This window comes from Apodemus sylvaticus, chromosome 10 (genome assembly GCF_947179515.1).
Source record: "Apodemus sylvaticus chromosome 10, mApoSyl1.1, whole genome shotgun sequence".
NCBI classification, from domain to species: Eukaryota; Metazoa; Chordata; class Mammalia; order Rodentia; family Muridae; genus Apodemus; species Apodemus sylvaticus.
In genome coordinates, this window is record NC_067481.1 from 76258839 (window position 1) to 76278690 (window position 19852).

At 40.4% G+C, this 19852-nt stretch overlaps 2 protein-coding genes across 21 annotated transcripts in view; both read left to right on the top strand.

The window, feature by feature from the left end:
- LOC127693473 (T-cell-specific guanine nucleotide triphosphate-binding protein 2-like) overlaps positions 1 to 19852 on the top strand; it is a 444108-nt gene that overhangs the window by 417643 nt on the left and 6613 nt on the right. For 14 of the 20 annotated variants that reach the window (XM_052194355.1, XM_052194345.1, XM_052194351.1 and 11 more), the window contains one exon: positions 16380 to 16547. The exons of 4 other annotated variants lie outside the window; for them this stretch is intronic. In XM_052194355.1, coding sequence (XP_052050315.1) covers positions 16380 to 16547 — 168 coding nt within the window. Of the gene's footprint in view, positions 1 to 15123; positions 15469 to 16379; positions 16548 to 17051; positions 17292 to 19852 lie in introns of those variants that run through there. 2 more of the 20 variants (XM_052194368.1, XM_052194372.1) reach the window with 2 other exon arrangements.
- LOC127693481 (T-cell-specific guanine nucleotide triphosphate-binding protein 2-like) overlaps positions 1 to 19852 on the top strand; it is a 124957-nt gene that overhangs the window by 53077 nt on the left and 52028 nt on the right. The gene's annotated exons all lie outside the window — the stretch shown is intronic.

Here is a 19852-nt window from a genome sequence, read left to right on the forward strand (position 1 = left end):
TTCAGCCTGATTGTTTCCCAGTTATATATATATATATATATATATATATATATATATATATATATATACATGCACATGCACATGCACATACACATACACATATACATATATATCCCTGAGTTGTCCCACCTATTTTCTCCTGCCTTTCTGTGGGCATTCAGCTCTTTGCTGACAGATGATGCTTTGACACCATGCAGAAGGGCTTGTTGCTACAATCCTCTCTTGACTTTCTTTTGAGGTTTAGGAAGTAGAGGGGACTGCTTCCCAGCACACATCTCTACATGAGGTGGTATCTACATAGACATGATAAGCACAGAGCAGATGGGATGATGACCATTGTCTATCCTACTTCCAGGGAGAGCTGGGTAATGCACGGATCAGTAAACACACCTGGAGTTCTGTCCTGACACAGACATTTTATTCCAAAACTTTCACCAGTCAAAAGGATGAGTTTGAAACCTGGGTTGTAGGCAAAACAAGCTTTTATTAAATTATCATTTCTTGTGGTATGGTAAAGGCTCAAAAACATCTTAAAATCATCCCTCCTGCTGGACAAGGGGCGCCTAACATAAGCGCTTAATGTCTCTCTCCCTCAACTTCCTTCTTTCTCTTCCTCTTTCCTCTCTTTCTATTCCTCAGGCTTTTGCTCTTCTTCCTCCTCATTCTTCTCCCTTCTTCTGTCTTTATTTCTCCCCCTGCTTCCATCTTTCATTTGCCCACTCAGTTGTGAGACTTGGAAAACACAGTATCTGCTGGGCAGACTTGCAGCCTCACAATATTTTGGAGAGTTGGTATTGCAGATTCTGTCCAAACACCAAGAATTCTCTCTTCTCTAAGAAATGGCAAGGCTTTTGTTGTTGGGTATTTTTTTTTCATCTCTATGGACTTCCATTGGTTAAACTGAGGCATTTGTACTAGACGTCATCTGACATCTCCTGCTATAGAGGAGTCTCTTGTGCAATGCATGGAACCATCACCTGTCAACAAAGTGCTGTTGGCTTATGAGCAAAAGTCAGGAAGCAATAAATGAGAGCTCTAATAAAAAGGATGGAATTCTAGGAGAAGGAGAGAGAATAGGATATCCCCACTTCACGGACAGATGGAGGGAAGGAAATGTGTTGTTACAGACTGTGGAAAGGCTTTGTATTTGTTTCCGCTGGAAAAACTCTGGATTCCTTTCAAATTGATAAAAATCAAAACTGAATATTTTGGCTGCCAATAATGAAAAAGAATCAAGAAGACTAAACAAATCAGGCACCATACATTCCTAATCCCTCTACATAGAAACTGCTATGGGACTGTTTCAAGCCAAACTTCTACTAAGCTTAGCCAATAAAACTTGTTGGCTATAAGACCATCCAGAGACTGCCCCACCAGGGATCCATCCCATTTAGTTACAAAACCCAGACACTATTGTGGATGCCCACAAGTGCTTGCTGACAGGAGCCTGATATAGCTGTCACCCAAGAGGCTCTGCTAGTGCATAACAAATACAGATGGGGACACTCTCAGCCAGCCATTGAACTGAGCACAGGGTCCACAATGGAGAACCTAAAGAAAGGACCCAAGGATCTGAAGGGGTTTGGAGCGCCACAGGAGGAACAACAAGATGAGCCACCCAGTACCCCCTTCCCAGAGCTCCCAGGGACAAAACCATCAACCAAAGAGTACACATGGAGTTACCCATGGCTCCAGATGCATAGGCAGCAGAGGATGGCTTTGTTGGACATCAAAGGAGGAGAGACCCTTGGTCCTGGGAAGGCTCAGTGCAGCACTGTAGGGGAATACCAGGACAAGGAAGTTGGAGTGGGTTGATTGGGGAACAGGGGGGGAGGGAGGGGTTATGGGATTTTTCCGGGGAGGGGGGCCAGGAAGGAGACAACATTTGAAATGTAAATAAAGAATATATCTAAGAAAAAATTATTAAAAACTCAACTGAACAAAAACACAAAAGTAGTTGGCTATGAAATTACCAGAATCATAATGCCATCTTTTCAAATTTATATTACTGTTTTAAAAAGATATTAACCTCCTTAGAAGGGCAGAATATAGGAAAATTGTATTAATTTAGGGCTAGAAGGGAGAAGCAGAAATTGATTAAGTATTGGGAGGGAGGGATCTAGGTGGGGAAGGGGACAGGGAGGGGAAGAGGGGAACATGATCAGGTATTCTGAGGAGAGAGAACAGGACTGAAGCCCTGAGGGCCAGCAGAAAGAATCCAAATAGGCAACTTCAAGAGGTAGGAGGTGGGGGGGACCTTCTAGAAGGTGCCAGAGACCTGGGAACTAAGCAACTCTCAGGACTAAAAGGGAGGGACCTTAGATGAAATGTCCTACAGTGGAGAGAGGGAACTTGTTGAGTCTACCTCCAGTAGAAACACAGGGCATCAAGTGGAGGGATGGGGTTCTCATCCCACAATCAAAACCTCTAACCCAGAATTATGGGCTGAGAAGATGTAATCTGGACTGAAAAAAAAATAGAAAGAGTAAAGAATAAATTTTAAAAGGCTGAAATAAAATTTCTGATGCATAAGTTAAGAAAAAACAAAAATATGTGGTGACATAAAGAAATCCAGGCCTTTGATCTCAAATGTAGAAACAAAGACACAGAGATAGAAACTCTAAGTCAAGTACTGCCCATTTGTCAATTCTTGATCTTAGAGCATAAGCTATTGGTGATCTGTTCAGGAACTTTTCCCCTGTGCCCATGTCCTCAAGGGTCTTCCCCAGTTTCTTTTCTGTTAGTTTCAGTTTGTCTGGTTTTACAAGGAGGTCCTTGATCCACTTGGAGTGAAGTTTAGTACATGGAGATAAGAATGGATCAATTCCCATTCTTCTGCATGCTGACCTCCAGTTGAAACAGCACCATTTGTTGAAAAGGCTATCTTTTTTTCCATTGGATGTTTTCAGCCCCTTTGTCGAGGATCAAGTGGCCATAGGTGTGTGGGTTCATTTCTGGATCTTCAATCCTGTTCCATTGATCCACCTGCCTGTCACTGTACCAATACCATGCAGTTTTTAACACTATTGCTCGGTAGTATTGCTTGAAGTCAGGGATACTGATTGCCCCAGAATTTCTTTTGTTGTTGAGAATAGTTTTAGCTATCCTGGGTTTTTTGTTATTCCAGATAAATTTGAGAATTGCTCTTTCTAACTCTATGAAGAATTGAGTTGGAATTTTGATGGGTATTGCGTTGAATCTGTATTTTGCTTTTGGCCAAATGGCCATTTTAACTATATTAATCCTGCCGATCCATGAGCATGGGAGGTTTTTCCATTTTTTTTTATTCGATATAATTTATTTACATTTCAAATGATTTCCCCTTTTCTAGCCCCCCCACTCCCCGAAAGTCCCGTAAGGCCCCTTCTCTTCCCCTGTCCTCCCTCCCACCCCTTCCCAGTTCCCCGTTTTGGTTTTGCCGAATACTGTGTCACTGAGTCTTTCCAGAACCAGGAACCACTCCTCCTTTCTTCTTGTATCTCATTTGATGTGTGGATTATGTTTTGGGTATTCCAGTTTTCTAGGTCAATAACCACTTATTAGTGAGTGCATACCATGATTCACCTTTTGAGTCTGGGTTACCTCACTTAGTATGATGTTCTCTAGCTCCATCCATTTGCCTAAGAATTTCATGAATTCATTGTTTCTAATGGCTGAATAGTACTCCATTGTGGAGATATACCACATTTTTTGCATCCACTCTTCTGTTGAGGGATACCTGGGTTCTTTCCAGCATCTGGCAATTATAAATAGGGCTGCTATGAACATAGTAGAGCATGTATCCTTATTACATGGTGGGGAATCCTCTGGATATATGCCCAGGAGTGGTATAGCAGGATCTTCTGGAAGTGAGGTGCCCAGTTTTCGGAGGAACCGCCAGACTGCTTTCCAGAATGGTTGTACCAATTTGCAACCCCACCAGCAGTGGAGGAGTGTTCCTCTTTCTCCACATCCTCTCCAACCCCTGCTGTCTCCTGAATTTTTAATCTTAGCCATTCTGACTGGTGTAAGATGAAATCTTAGGGTTGTTTTGATTTGCATTTCCCTAATGACTAATGAAGTTGAGCATTTTTTAAGATGCTTCTCTGCCATCCGAAGTTCTTCAGGTGAGAATTCTTTGTTTAACTCTGTACCCCATTTTTAATAGGGTTGTTCGGTTTTCTGGAGTCTAACTTCTTGAGTTCTTTATATATATTGGATATTAGCCCTCTATCTGATGTAGGATTGGTGAAGATCTTTTCCCAATTTGTTGGTTGCCGATCTGTCCTCTTGATGGTGTCCTTTGCCTTACAGAAACTCTGTAACCTTATGAGGTCCCATTTGTCAATTCTTGCTCTTAGAGCATACGCTATTGGTGTTCTGTTCAGAAACTTTCTCCCTGTACCGATGTCCTCAAGGGTCTTCCCCAGTTTCTTTTCTATTAGCTTCAGAGTGTCTGGCTTTATGTGGAGGTCCTTGATCCATTTGGATTTGAGCTTAGTACAAGGAGACAAGGATGAATCAATTCGCATTCTTCTGCATGGTGACCTCCAGTTGAACCAGCACCATTTGTTGAAAAGGCTATCTTTTTTCCATTGGATGTTTTCAGCCTCTTTGTCGAGGATCAAGTGGCCATAGGTGTGTGGGTTCATTTCTGGATCTTCAATCCTGTTCCACTGATCCTCCTGCCTGTCACTGTACCAATACCATGCAGTTTTTAACACTATTGCTCTGTAGTATTGCTTGAGGTCAGGGATACTGATTCCCCCAGAATTTCTTTTGTTGTTGAGAATAGTTTTAGCTATCCTGGGTTTTTTGTTATTCCAGATAAATTTGAGAATTGCTCTTTCTAACTCTATGAAGAATTGAGTTGGAATTTTGATGGGTATTGCGTTGAATCTGTATTTTGCTTTTGGCCAAATGGCCATTTTAACTATATTAATCCTGCCGATCCATGAGCATGGGAGGTTTTTCCATTTTTTGAAGACTTCTTCCATTTCCTTCTTCAGAGTCTTGAAGGAGAACTGGGTTCTGATGATACCAAGTAGCCTAGGTTTCTGTTGCTTGTGTTCTTACCCTTACCTCTTGATATCTGGTTATCTCTGGTGTTAGTTGGTCTTGCTGTCTCTGTATCTTGTCCCTCCTCCAAGCCTGTGTGTCAATACTCCTAGGAGACCAGTTTTCTCCTCATGGGATTTAGGTATGGAGGGCTATAGCACAGGGTCAGCTCCGGGGTACAGATGGAAACTGGAAGGATCCTGTGTGAGGCTGCTCCTCAGTGTCAGGAGCCATAATGAGACAAGCTAATATACTAGCAGGTGATCGTCCTGAAATGGCCTGCTTCTGATCATTATATAATATGTGACAGCTGAGCCCTCATTCAGCAAGGTTGTGTGGGATGAATTTTAGGAAAGATTCCTGCTATTAATATGCTTCCTGTTGTTATTAAATATATATAATAATCAGTAAGTAATAGCACAACTCTTTGGAGTACATCTCTGCAGATCCACGAAGATGTACTTTCTTATAGTGAGGCTATGTAGACAAATAATGACTTAAGTTTTACTGATGATTCTATAAGAATTCCTAAAATTCTATCTGTGATTATTAAGCTCTTTAATAGTTGAACTTCTATTGGTCCTTTTCTGCTAGTGAAAACTGCAATGAGAACTCTACCACTCTCCCAAGTGTCACCAGTTAATTGCTCTTAGATGGCAACCAGTCTTTCTCCTACTCAGAGCACATTCCAAGAGGTGGTAAAGCAATTAACTAAAGGTCATAAAAAATAGAACTGTGATTTGTTATAGGTGTTAGGACAGAAGATAAAATATTGACTGGGTTTATCTATACAAAACTTCACTTATAACTTAGTTATCATTTTAAACTTTCTATGAACCTTTAGAGAAGGCAAATCATAGCCGTCTAGCTAGATAATTGCTCCTAATGGGTATGCATGCAAACATTCTTTATTGTAAACTTCTATTTCAATTTATGACTTGATATTTTATATGAACTTGTGATAAACTTTGTAACATGTGAGCATGTATTCTGAAAAGATGTTTAAGGGCTGAGGACAAAGAGAGGAGGGACCAGAAGAATTCAGATGAGAGAAACAGAGCTGAGAGAAGAACTAAGCTGAGGAGAAGGTTTTAGTCAGAAGAGAACAAGATTAAGAGAATACAGAGTAAAATAACTTAGAAACTATAGGTAGCATAAAATAACTAAGAGAACAATGTGCAGGATGGAGAGGGAAAGAGGAAAAAAGAAGATGTTGCAGAGAGCAGAAGGAGCAGGCAGGCTTCTCCTCATCATGGGACAGGACTGGCCTCATGGTAAGGACAAGATAGGCTTAGTCTTACTAAGAGAAACAAAACCTTTTTCCTAACAACATGGATTTAATTCACTTAGCATTAAAAGGGTGGAAGCTTTTTCTTTCTCATTGTAATAAATATTGGAGTCCATTTTTCATCCAGAATGAGTGAGTTCTTTCTGCACCAGTGCTTGGTCTTTTGCTCTATATTCACTTATGTAAAAGTTTTTATTTCTGCAAGAGTTATACTCTTCTCCTGGATCAATAGAAGTTTATTACTTCTAACTTCTCCCTGGACTGACAAGCAAGAGGCATCTGGACAATAGGGAAAAGGCTCTAGCAACTAATCCTTTACTTAATCTCCTGATGTTTTTGGATGAGGTGCTAAGTGCCTGAGACTACAGTCAATATGGCTTCAGGGGAACACAGAAGGCAGGTCAATTCCTCTTTCTCCACATCATCACCAACACCTGCTGTCTCCTGAGTTTTTAATCTTAGCCATTCTGACTGGTGTAAGGTGAAATCTCAGGATTGTTTTGATTTGCATTTCCCTAATGACCAATGAAGTTGATCATTTTTTAAGATGCTTCTCAGCCATCTGAAGTTCTTCAGGTGAAAATTCTTTGTTTAGCTCTGTACCTCATTTTTTAATAGGGTTATTAGTCTTTCTGGGGTCTAACTTCTTGAGTTCCTTGTATATATTGGATATTAGCCCTCTATCTGATGTAGGGTTGATTAAGATCTTTTCCTAATTTGTTGGTTGCTGATTTGTCCTTTTGATGGTGTCCTTTGCTCTACAGAACCTTTGTAATTTTATGCTACAATAGCATAGTAACTTAGACTTAGATAAGTAAACCTTTTTATTATTCAGCAACCCTAAATTTTCCTTAAGACAAAGTCTTATCCCAGAATTTCATGAGACAAAGTCTTACCCCTGCAGATGCTCTTCCCCCTCCACTGCCTCAAGAAGTAGCAAGAAGAAAGAAACACCTCTGCAGGGCTGGTTCCCACCACCTCAGTTCATGTGTCCTGATGGTTCTGGGTGGGTCCCTCTTGTGGCAGGAATTTGAGTAGAACTGGTGGTCTTACCTGTGCTCACAGGTGTGTCAGCATTCCCAGGAGACCAGCTCTCTACTGGCAGGATTTGTGTATGGAGAGCTGTGGCACAGGGTCAGCTCTGGGGCACAGACCTATTAAATAATATTTAATACTACAGATAATAGTCTAGTTTAGTACAGAAATAACGCTTCCTAGGTTGAATAGATGGCAAATACTTAGAAACAAACAATTCAGATATGCTGTAAACAGGTAGTGTTAAAACAGAACAGTCTTACTTTACCGGGGACCCCTGAGTGAACCACATGGAGATGGAATCCCTGCAAAACACATGAGGTACTTTATTAAAAATACTAGCATTGCTAGAGTCACTCTGAGTGGCCCCACATCTTGTGCTGTGCAGGATTTTATACCTTGCTCAGGGCCGCTGCACAATGTGATTGGCAGAATAGTGTTATATTCAGACTAATTGGTTGTTTGACGATGAGGTAAGTGGCCAATAATCAGTGCTTTGGAATGTGTCCCCACCCTTAGGTCTTCCTCTCCCTCCCCCTTGTGGTCTGAGGAATGCAACACAGCCTCTAACCTTCTTAAGGTTCCTGAGGTAACTCAGTAGTCTTCAAAAACCTCAGAAACATACAGAGTATTCAATTTAAAGATATTTTATTAAGAAAAAGCTTTTTTGACAATGAGACATTTCAGTTTCTGTCAACTTCACCATTCTACTTCAAAGAACATTATTTCATCGAAGACTATCTTTATAGAGTTTTCTTCAAAAGTGCCAAGCTGGCCACTAGGCAGAAATCTTCCCTTTCTTCAACTGCTGATAATATTCTACCCAAACTGGGCAATCTGGACAAACTAGACAAAGGGAAGTCTACTGCCAAATTTTACCAGGACAGAGTAAGAAATCCTTCATATTTCCTGATTCACAAAAGTATGTGCCAGATATTCTGGGTCATAAGGCTAAAATTGATTCTCCAACAACACAGAGAATTTTGGGGGCATTGTCCACACAGCCATCTTTCTCTCTTTCCTGTACTTTTGTACACTCTTTGCCTGGACTTCCTGTATACTCAAATAATTTTTTAATTCTTTTCAAGTCTCTGATGGGATTGAAGACTAGATAGTCCTACTCTCACAACTAAACTTAAGTTGTTTAGGATTTAAGAAAATGTTTTAGGTCTTAGAAGATGTTTTATGTTTGTAATGCATGTATAATAGAAAGTGATTTAGATACAGGTCTCTGAGATCCCCAAGATACAATAGATGATAGAATACTTTCTCCTAGGTTGCCAAATACATATGGACTGTACATAAGGAATATAAATCTTACATGATAGTTCTCATAATTGTTATTATTGTACATGGTTTATATTTTAAGAGAGTCTTTTATTGGACTAAAAGGGAGAAATGTGGAGAGAATCTATTGTACAATATATGGAAGCATCAGTTGTCAATCAAATGCTGTTGGCATATAACCAAAAGGTAGGAAGTAAAGGTGAAATTTCTGGTTAGAAGAATAGAATTCTGGGAGATAGAGATTATGAGAGATTCAAAAACTAAAAGAATACAAAGCTAACTTTAAAAGACCTTTTATATGGCTCTAACAAACACACTAAACATAAAATTTTAGAAACACTCGTATTTACAATACCCTCTAAAAAAATAAACAATCTGCGGCTAAGCCTAACCGTGCTCATCTCCACCCAGCCCTTCAATGCTTCTTTTCCTTTTGTTTCCACCCAACTCACCTCTCTCTTCAACTGGCTCACTTCAGTTTGCTTTGTATCTGGCAAACATATCTTCAGGACAGGCTGACAGTCCTGGGAGCGGTCAATATTGAAACCTAAGCCCAAGTAACCTCGAGCAAAATTCTCTCTTCTCTTCCTTGAGGAATATCTGGTTTTCTTCTCTGTAAGATTTTCAATTGATTTTCAATTGATTGGCATCATTCACAGGATAAAAGGTCATCTGATATAGTCAAACCCTCCTGTGATGAGAGAATAGTGTGACCCAAAGTGAAGATATCTTTTCCTACAACATCATTAAATACAACAAGAAAATCCCTGACAGGATTGCCCAAAGACCCTTACCCGGGGTGTTGCTAAATTCTGTCAAGTTGACAATTAACACTAACCACCAGTTATACAACATATAATTATCAAGTTTGCTTAGTGACAACTTCCATATCTTTAAACATCTTTAACTATTTTGATTATTTTGTCAATATTCTATGGAAAGTATATCATACCAATACAATTATACAATTGTGTTGTATAATCAAATCAGCATCATTTTGTTTCCATTATAGCATCATTTCACAGTCTTTGATGAATGTCAGTACTTTGATTTCCTCATCTATGAATACATCAGAGGTTGATTTTTTATTCCATATATTCTTTGTTTACATTTCAAATAATTTCCCCTTTCCTGGATCCCCACTCCCCAAAACTCTCATAAGCCCTCTTCCCTCCTCCTGTTCCCCAATCCACCCCTTCCCCCTTCCCTGCCCTGGTATTCCCCTACACTGATGCACTGAGCCTTTCCAGGACCAGGGGCCTCTCCTTCCTTCTTCTTGGGCATCATTTGCTATGTGAATTGTGTCTTGGGTATTCCAAGCTTCTTGGCTAGTATCTACTTATCAGTGAGTGCATATCATGAGTAAGTTCTTTCGTGGCTGGGTTACCTCACTTAGGATGATATTCTCCAATTCCATCCATTTGTCTACAAATTTCATGATTTCATTGTTTTTAATGGCTGAATAGTATTCCATTGTGTAAATATACCACATTTTCTATATCCATTCCCCCATTGAGGGACATCTGGGTTCTTTCCACCTTCTGGCTATTATAAATAGGGCTGCTATGAACATAGTGTAGTATGTATCCTTATTACATGCTGGGTAATCCTCTGTGTATATATGCCCAGGAGTGATATTGAAAGACCCTAAAAACAAGGGCCCCTCCAGGCCTCGGAAGGTGACACCTAAATCACTCACGAGTAACGGTCTTGATGAAAACAAGAGGATTTTTATTCCAGGCACACTGGGGTTCACAGTCATATGCCACGCAGGGGTAGAGGACTGTGGACCCCGAGTGCAGAGTCAGAACAGCTTTTATAGGTTTACAACAAAGCCCACGCATCGCAAACCAATCATACCTTAGCGTCAAGAGCCCTGTGCAGTGCAAGCCAATTGATCTTCACCATTCCATGGATCCTAGGCCAGTCTGTTTAAATTATCCAAGCCTGTGCTCCGTGGACCAATTAGTATCCTATAGTCCAGTTGTGCGGGCTCCTGGGTGGGGATGAGGGTGCAAGCAGTTTACAGAGGCTAGATAAGCAGTTTAGTTAGCTCATTTCCAGTTACCTTTCAGGGCCAGGATCATGTACTCAAGAGCCTGTCTTACACCCTTTCACCTACTTCCATTCAGGGAATGGGCTCAAAGAATGTGACCTTTCACCTAGTTTCTGACAAAGAGCAGGGTCTGGAATTTGAAGTATTTAGGGCTTCTAGGAGGCTAGAATTAGGGCTCCTTTGGAGTGCGATCACATTTCTAAACTTCTGACTTCTTGGGGTCATTAGAGAGTTAGGCTGTATTTTTCATCCTTTCAGTATAGCAGGGGCTTCCGGTAGTATCCTGCCCAGTTTTCTGAGGAACCGCCAGACTGATTTCCAGAGTGGTAGTACCAGCTTGCAACCCCAAGAGCAGTGGAGGAGTCTTCTTTCTCCACATCCTCACCAGCTCCTGATTTCTCCTGAGTTTTTGATCTTAGCCATTCTGACTGAGGTGAGGTGAAATCTCAGGGTTGTTTTGATTTGCATTTCCCTGATAAGTAAGGATGTTGAACATTTCTTTAGGTGCCTTTCAGTCATTCGATATTCCTCAGGTAAAAATTCTTTGTTTAGCTCTGTACCCCATTTTTTTGTTTTTTTGGTTTGTTTTCCAGAAAGGGTTTCCTCTGTGTAGCTCTGGCTGTCCTGGAACTCACTTTGTAAACCAGGCTGGCCTCGAACTCAGAAATCCACCTGCCTCTGCCTCCCAAGTGCTGGGATTAAAGGAGTGTGCCACTACCTCCCAGGCTGTACCCCATTTTTAAAGGGGTTATTTGGCTTTCAGGAGTCTACCTTCTTGAGTTCTTTATATATCTTGGATATAAGCCTTCTGTTGGATGTAGGGTTGGTAAAGATCTTTTCCCAATTTGTTGGTTGCCATTTTGTCCTTTTGACAATGTCCTTTGCCTTACAGAAACTCAGTAATTTTATGAGATCCCATTTGTCAATTCTTGATCTTACAGCATAAGCTATTGGTGTTCTGTTCAGGAAATTTTCACCTGTGCCCATGTCCTCAAGGGTCTTCCCCAGTTTCTTTTCTATTAGTTTCAGTGTGTCTGGTTGTATGTGGATGTCCATGATCCACGTGGACTTGAGCTTCAGAGGTTAATTTTTAACATAGCATTTTTTATCAATTCTTAGGGAATTTTACAGCATGTACCCAATCACACACATGTCCCAGTTCTTCCATGTCTGACCCAATTCCCTTGTGACCTCTTTCCCCCAAAGAAGTTAAAAATAAAAATAAACATTTTTAAATCAATAAAATATATTTTAAATTTAAAAAGATTAATTTAGAAACCAAAATCCAATTTGTGTTACCTATATACTCATTGTAGCAGAGTCAAACTTTCAGTGGCCTACCACATACATAGAACTGAGTCTTTCCATTCATGAACAACCACCTCCACAGAAATCTTCAACTATGCAGACATAATATCAGCATCAATATCTAATGTATTCAGAATTCTCTTTGATACCTTCCTGTTTAGGCTGGTCCTTCTCCTTTGGTAGGTGGGAAATGGAGTGGGTGTAGAGGTTGTCACAGAAGACTTCCATGTCCCTATTTCTCAACTGTGCATCTGCAATTACTGATGTAGCTGCAAAAGTAGATTCTTTGCTCCTTAGAGACAGTGGAAACAGGATCATGATCTTCCCCATTGTTTCTGACAAGACCAAAAATTGGAAGGGTCTCCCCTGTAGTAGGACCACAGACCTAGACAAGTCCCTCTGAGGTAGCCATGGGCCATGGACATCAACATGGCCAACTATTGCTCTGTAGTATTGCTTGAGGTCAGGGATACTGATTCCCCCAGATTTTCTTTTGTTGCTGAGAATAGTTTTAGCCATCCTGGGTTTTCTGTTGTTCCAGATGAATTTGATAATTGCCTGGTCAGCACAGTCTTGACATATCCTATTCTCCCACTTTCCACAGAACATGTAGTTCTCTGTTTCCTCTTTCCCATCTCACCATCACATTATTTGTTCATCATAATGGTCCCCACTGCTAGCACTATGAGACTCTGTGACTTCAGGTTATATATTTATTTATTTATTTATTTATTTATTTATTTATTTATTTATTTTTGTCATTTCTTTTTCTGTTTGTGTTTTTGTAATTTCACTGATACTACTTAACGCTGCCTTTATGCACACAGGTACAGTAGCATCTACTGGATCATGGGAAGCCTCTCTGGGGACACATCCCTGAGAAAATGGATTCCCTTTACCCCAGAAGCCATAAGTTATCAATAGATCCTCAGAAAGGGGTAGGACTTCATGAGTCCTTCTCCCAAAATCACTTGAGTTTTGACTGGCTTGATTTTGTGCAGGTCTTTGTATGCTGCTCACAGTCTCTGGGATTTCATGTACTCAACAGTCCCAACATGATCACAAATAGTGTTTCTCAGAAGATTTCTAATACCTCCAGCTCTTACAATCTCACAAGCTCTCTTCTGCAATGATCCGTGCAACTTGGGGAGAGGAGGGTGATACAGAATTGCCATTTAGAGATGAGTACTTTACAAACACTTACCCTCAGCATGTTGACCAGTCATTGATCTCTATGAATTACAAACTACTATAAAATGAGCCTCTTGAATAAGAAAATATTTCACTGCCCCAGCTATTTCCTTTTTCTTTTTATTGGATATTTTCTTTATTTACATTTCAAATGTTTTCCACTTTCTGGGTCTCTCCTTTGGAAACCCCCTATCCCATCCCCCATTCTCCTGCCTCTATGCAGGTGCTCTGCTTCTCAACTACCCACTCCCATGTTCCTGCCTTGGCATTCCCATACACTGGGGCATCAAACACTCTCAGGCCCCAGGGAGTCTCCTCCCACTGATGCCAACAAGGCCAACCTCTTCCACATATGCAGGCATCACTGTGGGTCCCTCCATGTTTACACTTTGTTTGGTGGTCCATTCCCTGGGAGCTGGGGAGTGGTGGGGTGGGGTCTGCCCAGATGGCACTAACCCTTCCCCAAACCCAGACAAGATATGAGTTAGTCTGCCCAAAATATTAACTTTGTGGGTTTTCCTTTTATAATCCTTTCGCTGGCAATAGCTTAGGCCTTGTCCTGGACAGATTCTTTTTAATAAAAGACTGAGCTCTCCAATTGAATTTGCTACCATTCATGTCAATTATTGAAGTAAAACAAGAAACCTGAAAGTCAGTATGCATGTCATAATATGATCTTAACTCAAAATACTGACAAAACTATGAACTTGGGTAATATCTTTTCCAGAAAATAGTCAGGGCATCTTAACCCAGCCTGAGCTCAAACTGTCAATCCATAGAACAGCATCCTTAGCTTAAATTTGATCGTGATGAACTAAAAACACTGTAAAGAAGAAAATACTCAAAGATCAAAAAGTTTGAGTCAAACAAAAATTCAAAGCTAAATCCAGTAGTAAGTGCTAATCAGTCTTGCAAATTTATTAATGAGAAGTAAGTCCCTGTTTATAATGTAGGGGCAGATACTGGACCATGCTCTCCCATTGGTTGTACTTCCTGAACTAATTTGTTGATCTTCCTGGTTCTTTCCTCCCGTAGGTACCATCTACATTCCCCAGGCATGGGTCAGACTCACTCTTATACATGCTATCCAAAGGAGGATGCTCATTTTACCTTCAGCTTTGGCACAAATCTTCAAAATTTCAAGATGGAAAACAAAATCCTGTCTCAGGAATTAAAGGCCTTCATTGAATCATCCCTAGAGAATGGAAACCTTCAAGAAACAGTTTCTGCAATCAGCAAAGCTCTGGGTGACATTGAGAAAGCCCCACTGAACATTGCAGTGATGGGGGGGACAAGGGCTGGAAAGTCCAGTCTCATCAATGCTCTACAGAGAGTGGGGGCTGATGAAGAAGGTGCAGCTACTACTGGGGACATAGTTACAACCACTGAGAGAACACCATACCAATATGTAAAGTTTCCAAGTTTGACACTATGGGACTTGCCTGGCATTGAGTCTATTGCTTTCCAATCACATGATTATCTGAAGAAAATCAAATTTGAGGAGTATGACTTCTTAATTTTTGTCTCTTCTGGATGGCTGAAACGTGATGACATACAACTTATCAAGGCCATTGTGAAAATGAATAGGAGTTTCTATTTTGTTAGAACCCATATAGATTTTGATCTAAGGGCTATAGAAAGGAAATATCCTAGCAGATTCAACAGAGAGAACACATTAAAGATGATTCAAATTTCATTTCAAGTATACTTACAAAACTTACCCAACAGGAGCCTCCAGTCTTCTTAGTCTCTAACTTTGATGTCTCTGACTTTGACTTCCCAAAGCTGGAATCCACCCTTTTGAGTGAGCTCCCGGCCTACAATCGCCACATGTTCATGCTCACTCTGCCAATTGTCACAGATTCCACCATAGACCGGAAGAGGGATATGCTGAAACAAAAAGATCTCAAAGGTATCCAGAATGCCAAGAGCATGGGCTACCATTCCGTTCAGGGGATTGACCCAAAATGACATGGAGATCTTGGAACAGACTTTGAATGAATGTAGATCTTCCTTTGGCCTGGATGAGGCATCACTGGAAAACATTGCTGAGGATTTGAATATGACACTGAAGGAACTCAAAGCAAACATTAAGTCTCCATATTTACTCGCAGATGAGCCAGATACATCCTTAACAGATAGAATATTGAAGTACATTAGAAATCCTTACTTTTCAAAGTTTTCCCACTTGAAAAATTACTTCATTGACACGGTTGCAAGTGATGTTAAAATTATCCTTAGCAAAGAAGAGCTTTTAAGAAAGAAGGTAAGCACATTCAATTCTAACATCTCTATGTTGAGAGGAGTCCGTGGGAAAAACATTTCCAAAGTTGTTGCAGGAAATACCTTTTTATTTCACTTTCCTGACGTGTTTCAATGTAATCCTGATAAATTTTGTCATATCCCTTTTCAGCACCTGTTGACATCCTGGGGTCTCTCTGGTTGAGACTGTTACATGATGCACTCCTAAGGCTTTTCATTGTAAATCATCTCATGACCGTGGTGTCTAGTTGCTTTGTATTTAAGAAGTATTTCAGTCAGATGGAACGCTACTTGTCTGTTTGCTTTTGATTCCTATGCTTTCCCGACACTATGAGGGAAAATCTGACGACATTTTCATATCCATTTCCCTTAAGAGCTTCAAGGTCTCCATCATATAGTAAGCTCTTTGGCCAACTTAGGGTTCATTTTTGTATAGGGTAAAGGGTGAGGGTCAAGATTTAGTCTTGCCTGATGTGGGAAGCCATCCTGAGCTATTCGCACTATTGCTTACTCATGGCCCTAAGGTGGTGGCTGCTAAAATATAAGAACAATTAACTAGAGCCTCTCCCGCGGGCTTTGGTTTAGCCATTGTCTCGAAGATAACTGCAGAATGATCCTGCCTGCATCATCACCCACCGACTCCGGTAATTGCGGTGGAAGGAAGTCCTGAGATAATTGTGGCAGGCTCCGGCCTGTGCAAACACCTGTTGTCTCCACCGGAGGACCCTTATCTCTTCCTGCTGAAACTGCTAGGATTGCCCTTTCTTCCTTTGTCCTTGCCTTGGGGTACGCCCCTCCTGAAAGCCTTAAAACCTGTGTACCCCAGAACATTAAACGAGGCCTTGACATAACCCAGACTGTCTGTCTTTCTTGGTGCTTGGCCTCCCTCCTTCTCTCCCCCTTTTTGACCCGCAGGTAACACCCCTTTGGAACCCTGGAATAACTGACCCGTGGGACGGGAACAGTGGCGCCCGAACTAGGGACCCGAAGTACGGTCAACTACCGGACGATGGAGGAGAAATCCCGGGAAAAGGAATCAAGGACCCCACAGACCGCATCGCTCGTGCGTCGCTGGAGGGGCAGGTGAGTGGCCAAACATTGTCATCCGATTGTCATTGGGGAAAAAAAAAAGAGGCTAAAGAGGCTTGATTCATAGGAGAAATCAAGCAATCATTCAGGGAGAGAGGAGTAAGAGTTAAGAAAAAAGATTTAATTAAGTTCTTTTGTTTTGTCATGAGAAATGTCCTTGGTTAATTTTAAGTGGACCTGACATTCATCCGCTAACTTGAGATAAGGTTGGTAAAGAAATTAATAAGATTTTGAAAACAGGTACAGGTGAACCAATGTCTGATACATTCTTTAGTTACTGGGGGCTCATTCAGAGTGCGAACGAGGACCCTGCTGAATATTGCCTCCGCCCTTTGTCTTGGGCAGCTTCTGTGACCTTGCTTTCCCATAAAAAGAACTCTCCAAAACCTTCCTTGGTCGTTATAGACAGGTCTGAGTCCCCACCATCCGCTCCTGTAACTTCTCTTTATCCTCTGCTCCTCAGAGACCCATCCCTTGCTGATATGCCATTAAGTTTAGAGACCCCCTGGGGAGAAAGCCAACTTGGAGGAGAAAAGCTGCAGAGAGCAAGCAGTCCTCTTAAAGGAGCTACGAAGGACAAATGGTCATTCTAACTTCAAGATTTATTTCAAAGTCAAATGCCTAGAAAAAGCCAGAGCCAAAACAAGCCCCTTCACGTGGCCCGCCACCCTATACCCAGCGATAGGCATGCAGTGCGGCTCCTCTCAGCAAAGTCCCTCAGACCTTTACTGGGTCCAGGTAATCACTAGAGATCGTCCTATACTCAGCCTTAAAATAAATGGTAAAAGCTTTGAGGGCATCTTAGACTCAGGTGCCGATTCTACTGTGATCTCGCAATGTGCTTGGCCCCCTGCTTGGCTTTTGCAAGCCTCTCTGACCCATCTGCAGGGGATTGGACAATCAAAAAAACACTCTCCAAAGCTCAAAGTTGCTGACTTGGGAGGACAGAGGGAAATACTGGCTCTACTCAGCCCTTCGTGGTTTCTGGTCTGCCTGTTAACCTCTGGGGAAGAGACATTCTCTCTCAAATAAAAGTCCTTATGTATAGTCCCAATGAGGTTATTGCTCAACAAATGCTCTCCCAGGGCTATCTCCCTGGACAGGGACTAGGCAAAAATGGACAGGGGAGACCCATGCAGGTAGAAGTCAGAGACTGCTGCTGAGGCGGCGGAAGAAAAACTGCTCATGGGCAGCATGTAAGACTTGGACTGCAGAGAAATTCCTGGGCTCTCCTCCCCTCTCCACAGGTGTGTGTGTTCAACTAGGCATCCTCCTTCCTCCTTGTTAAATCTTAAATAAGAGAAAAAGCAGGTTGCAGAAAAGCAGTTTTTCCATGTGTAGGACACAGTATCAAAAAAAAAAATAATAATAATGGTTAGAAGCTATTTCAAAACTCTCCTGGAAAGGAGAAGAAAATGGGAGACGTCCTGTTTTCTCTCTGAAACCTACTGGAGATCTCCTTAGTTCAGGTTAAGATATTTGGATCTTTTGGGGACATCAAGTTCCCTCCCTGTCTATTGTACGTCTTTGGTGCACCAAAACTTGTCTATATGTGTGTCAATTCATGTTGTCTATTGTTTTGTTTGGCTGAATGATTGGTTGTTTTTATGTTTTATGTAAAAAAAAAAAAATGGTAAAAAGGCGTTATCTTGCTGGCAGTCCTGCCAATTGTGGTTTACACAGAGGAGGCTAATTTGAGGTGCCTCACATTCTAAGGTAGGAGTCAAAGACAGCTGGGGAAAAAAAAGCTGCTTCTTAAAGGGCCAGGAGCCGGACAAGTGGAAATGGTTAATTCTCCTAGAAAAATTTCTATCATGACGATGATTAGGTTCAAAGTGCTTTATTCCCCTGAAGTTACAGCTAGAAAAAAAATGTATTTGGTTTAAATTTATGAGATTTATATGATCACTTCATTTTTATTTCTAATTAGTCTTAAAGGTATAAATGTTTTACATATCTTGGCTATAGAGTTATAAATTAATTGGTTATAATTTAAAAGGTATAGTGTTTTGAAGAAAAGGTTAGTTTAAAACTGGTGATTCAGTGTCAGAGTCATCTTAACTAGCTACACATGGCATGACGCAACCCAGGAAATACAGGCCTCTAAGATGCTTCTAAATTAGCATGGTGATTTGTGTGAATCTTGGCCTGGAGATTGGATTTATAAGAAATACGATTTAAAATAATGTCTCTTCAATAAGTTACAAAGTCATACATTCAAACACAAGATGATGGACAAACTTTACAATATAAAAATATATTTGCCATTAATTTTAAGGAGAAAAGATTGTTTAAAACTGGGTTTTGCTTTCAACAAATTGTAGTTATGCTTTGATATTACAGGTTCCTTTTGTTATTTGACCTTCATACAATGGGGTCTGGTTACTCCTTACAGGACCGGTGGGTGTAGGTCTGGCCTTAGAGGTAACAAACTCAGATCAGGAGATTTACATTTGAGTTAATACAAAGCTCAGAGCTGCCTCAAAGCCGCTCAAAGCTGCAGAGGACTGAGAGATGCAGTTTTGTCTTGCAGGCCTCACTTAGAGAGTTTCTGGCCAAAAGAACATTTTAACAGATTCATACAGATGTGGTTCAAAATAAAGTTCAAACTTAGATCTATAAAAGAATTTCATTAGAAAGTTATTCCTCAAGAAATGGCTTGCTCTTATCATGGGCTTTTAAAGTTTTTAAGAAAATGATTTTCAAAAGGTGTTAAGATAAATATTTTGCCTAAGACTCTGCTTTAAGTTTGTCATTTAAGTCTCTGATGTTCTCAAGATAGATGCAAAACAAATACTGAGAGACATAACTTGGAGAAAGCTACCATAAGTATTTGTCAACAGTTTGATATATGTTCACTTCCATTCCTTAACAAAGAGAACATTAATGTAAAATCTCTCCAAATACGATTTTGACATCCTCCAATAAAGATTTGATATAATAATAAAATATTACAAAATAAAATCATGAAAATATTTTTAAAAGACTGTTTTAAGAGCGTGATAAAATGTTTGTTCCTTATTTTAAACAACAATCAAATTGATTATTATTAATTGTTAATCTATTACATGACAAGCCTTTTTGACAAAATTAATAATTGTTATCTAAAAGATAAATTGTTAAAAATTTGCCTCTATACATGTTTTTATATTGTTATAGATTTATACATACATCCTATAAAAATGTAGCTACTGTGGGAGTAAAGCTCATATAATTAGATCACATGTTTATTCTTTTGAGTGTCCCCTTGCTTCAGAACAGATAATTGAATTGGGTGCTGTAGCTATTTGTTTTAAAAT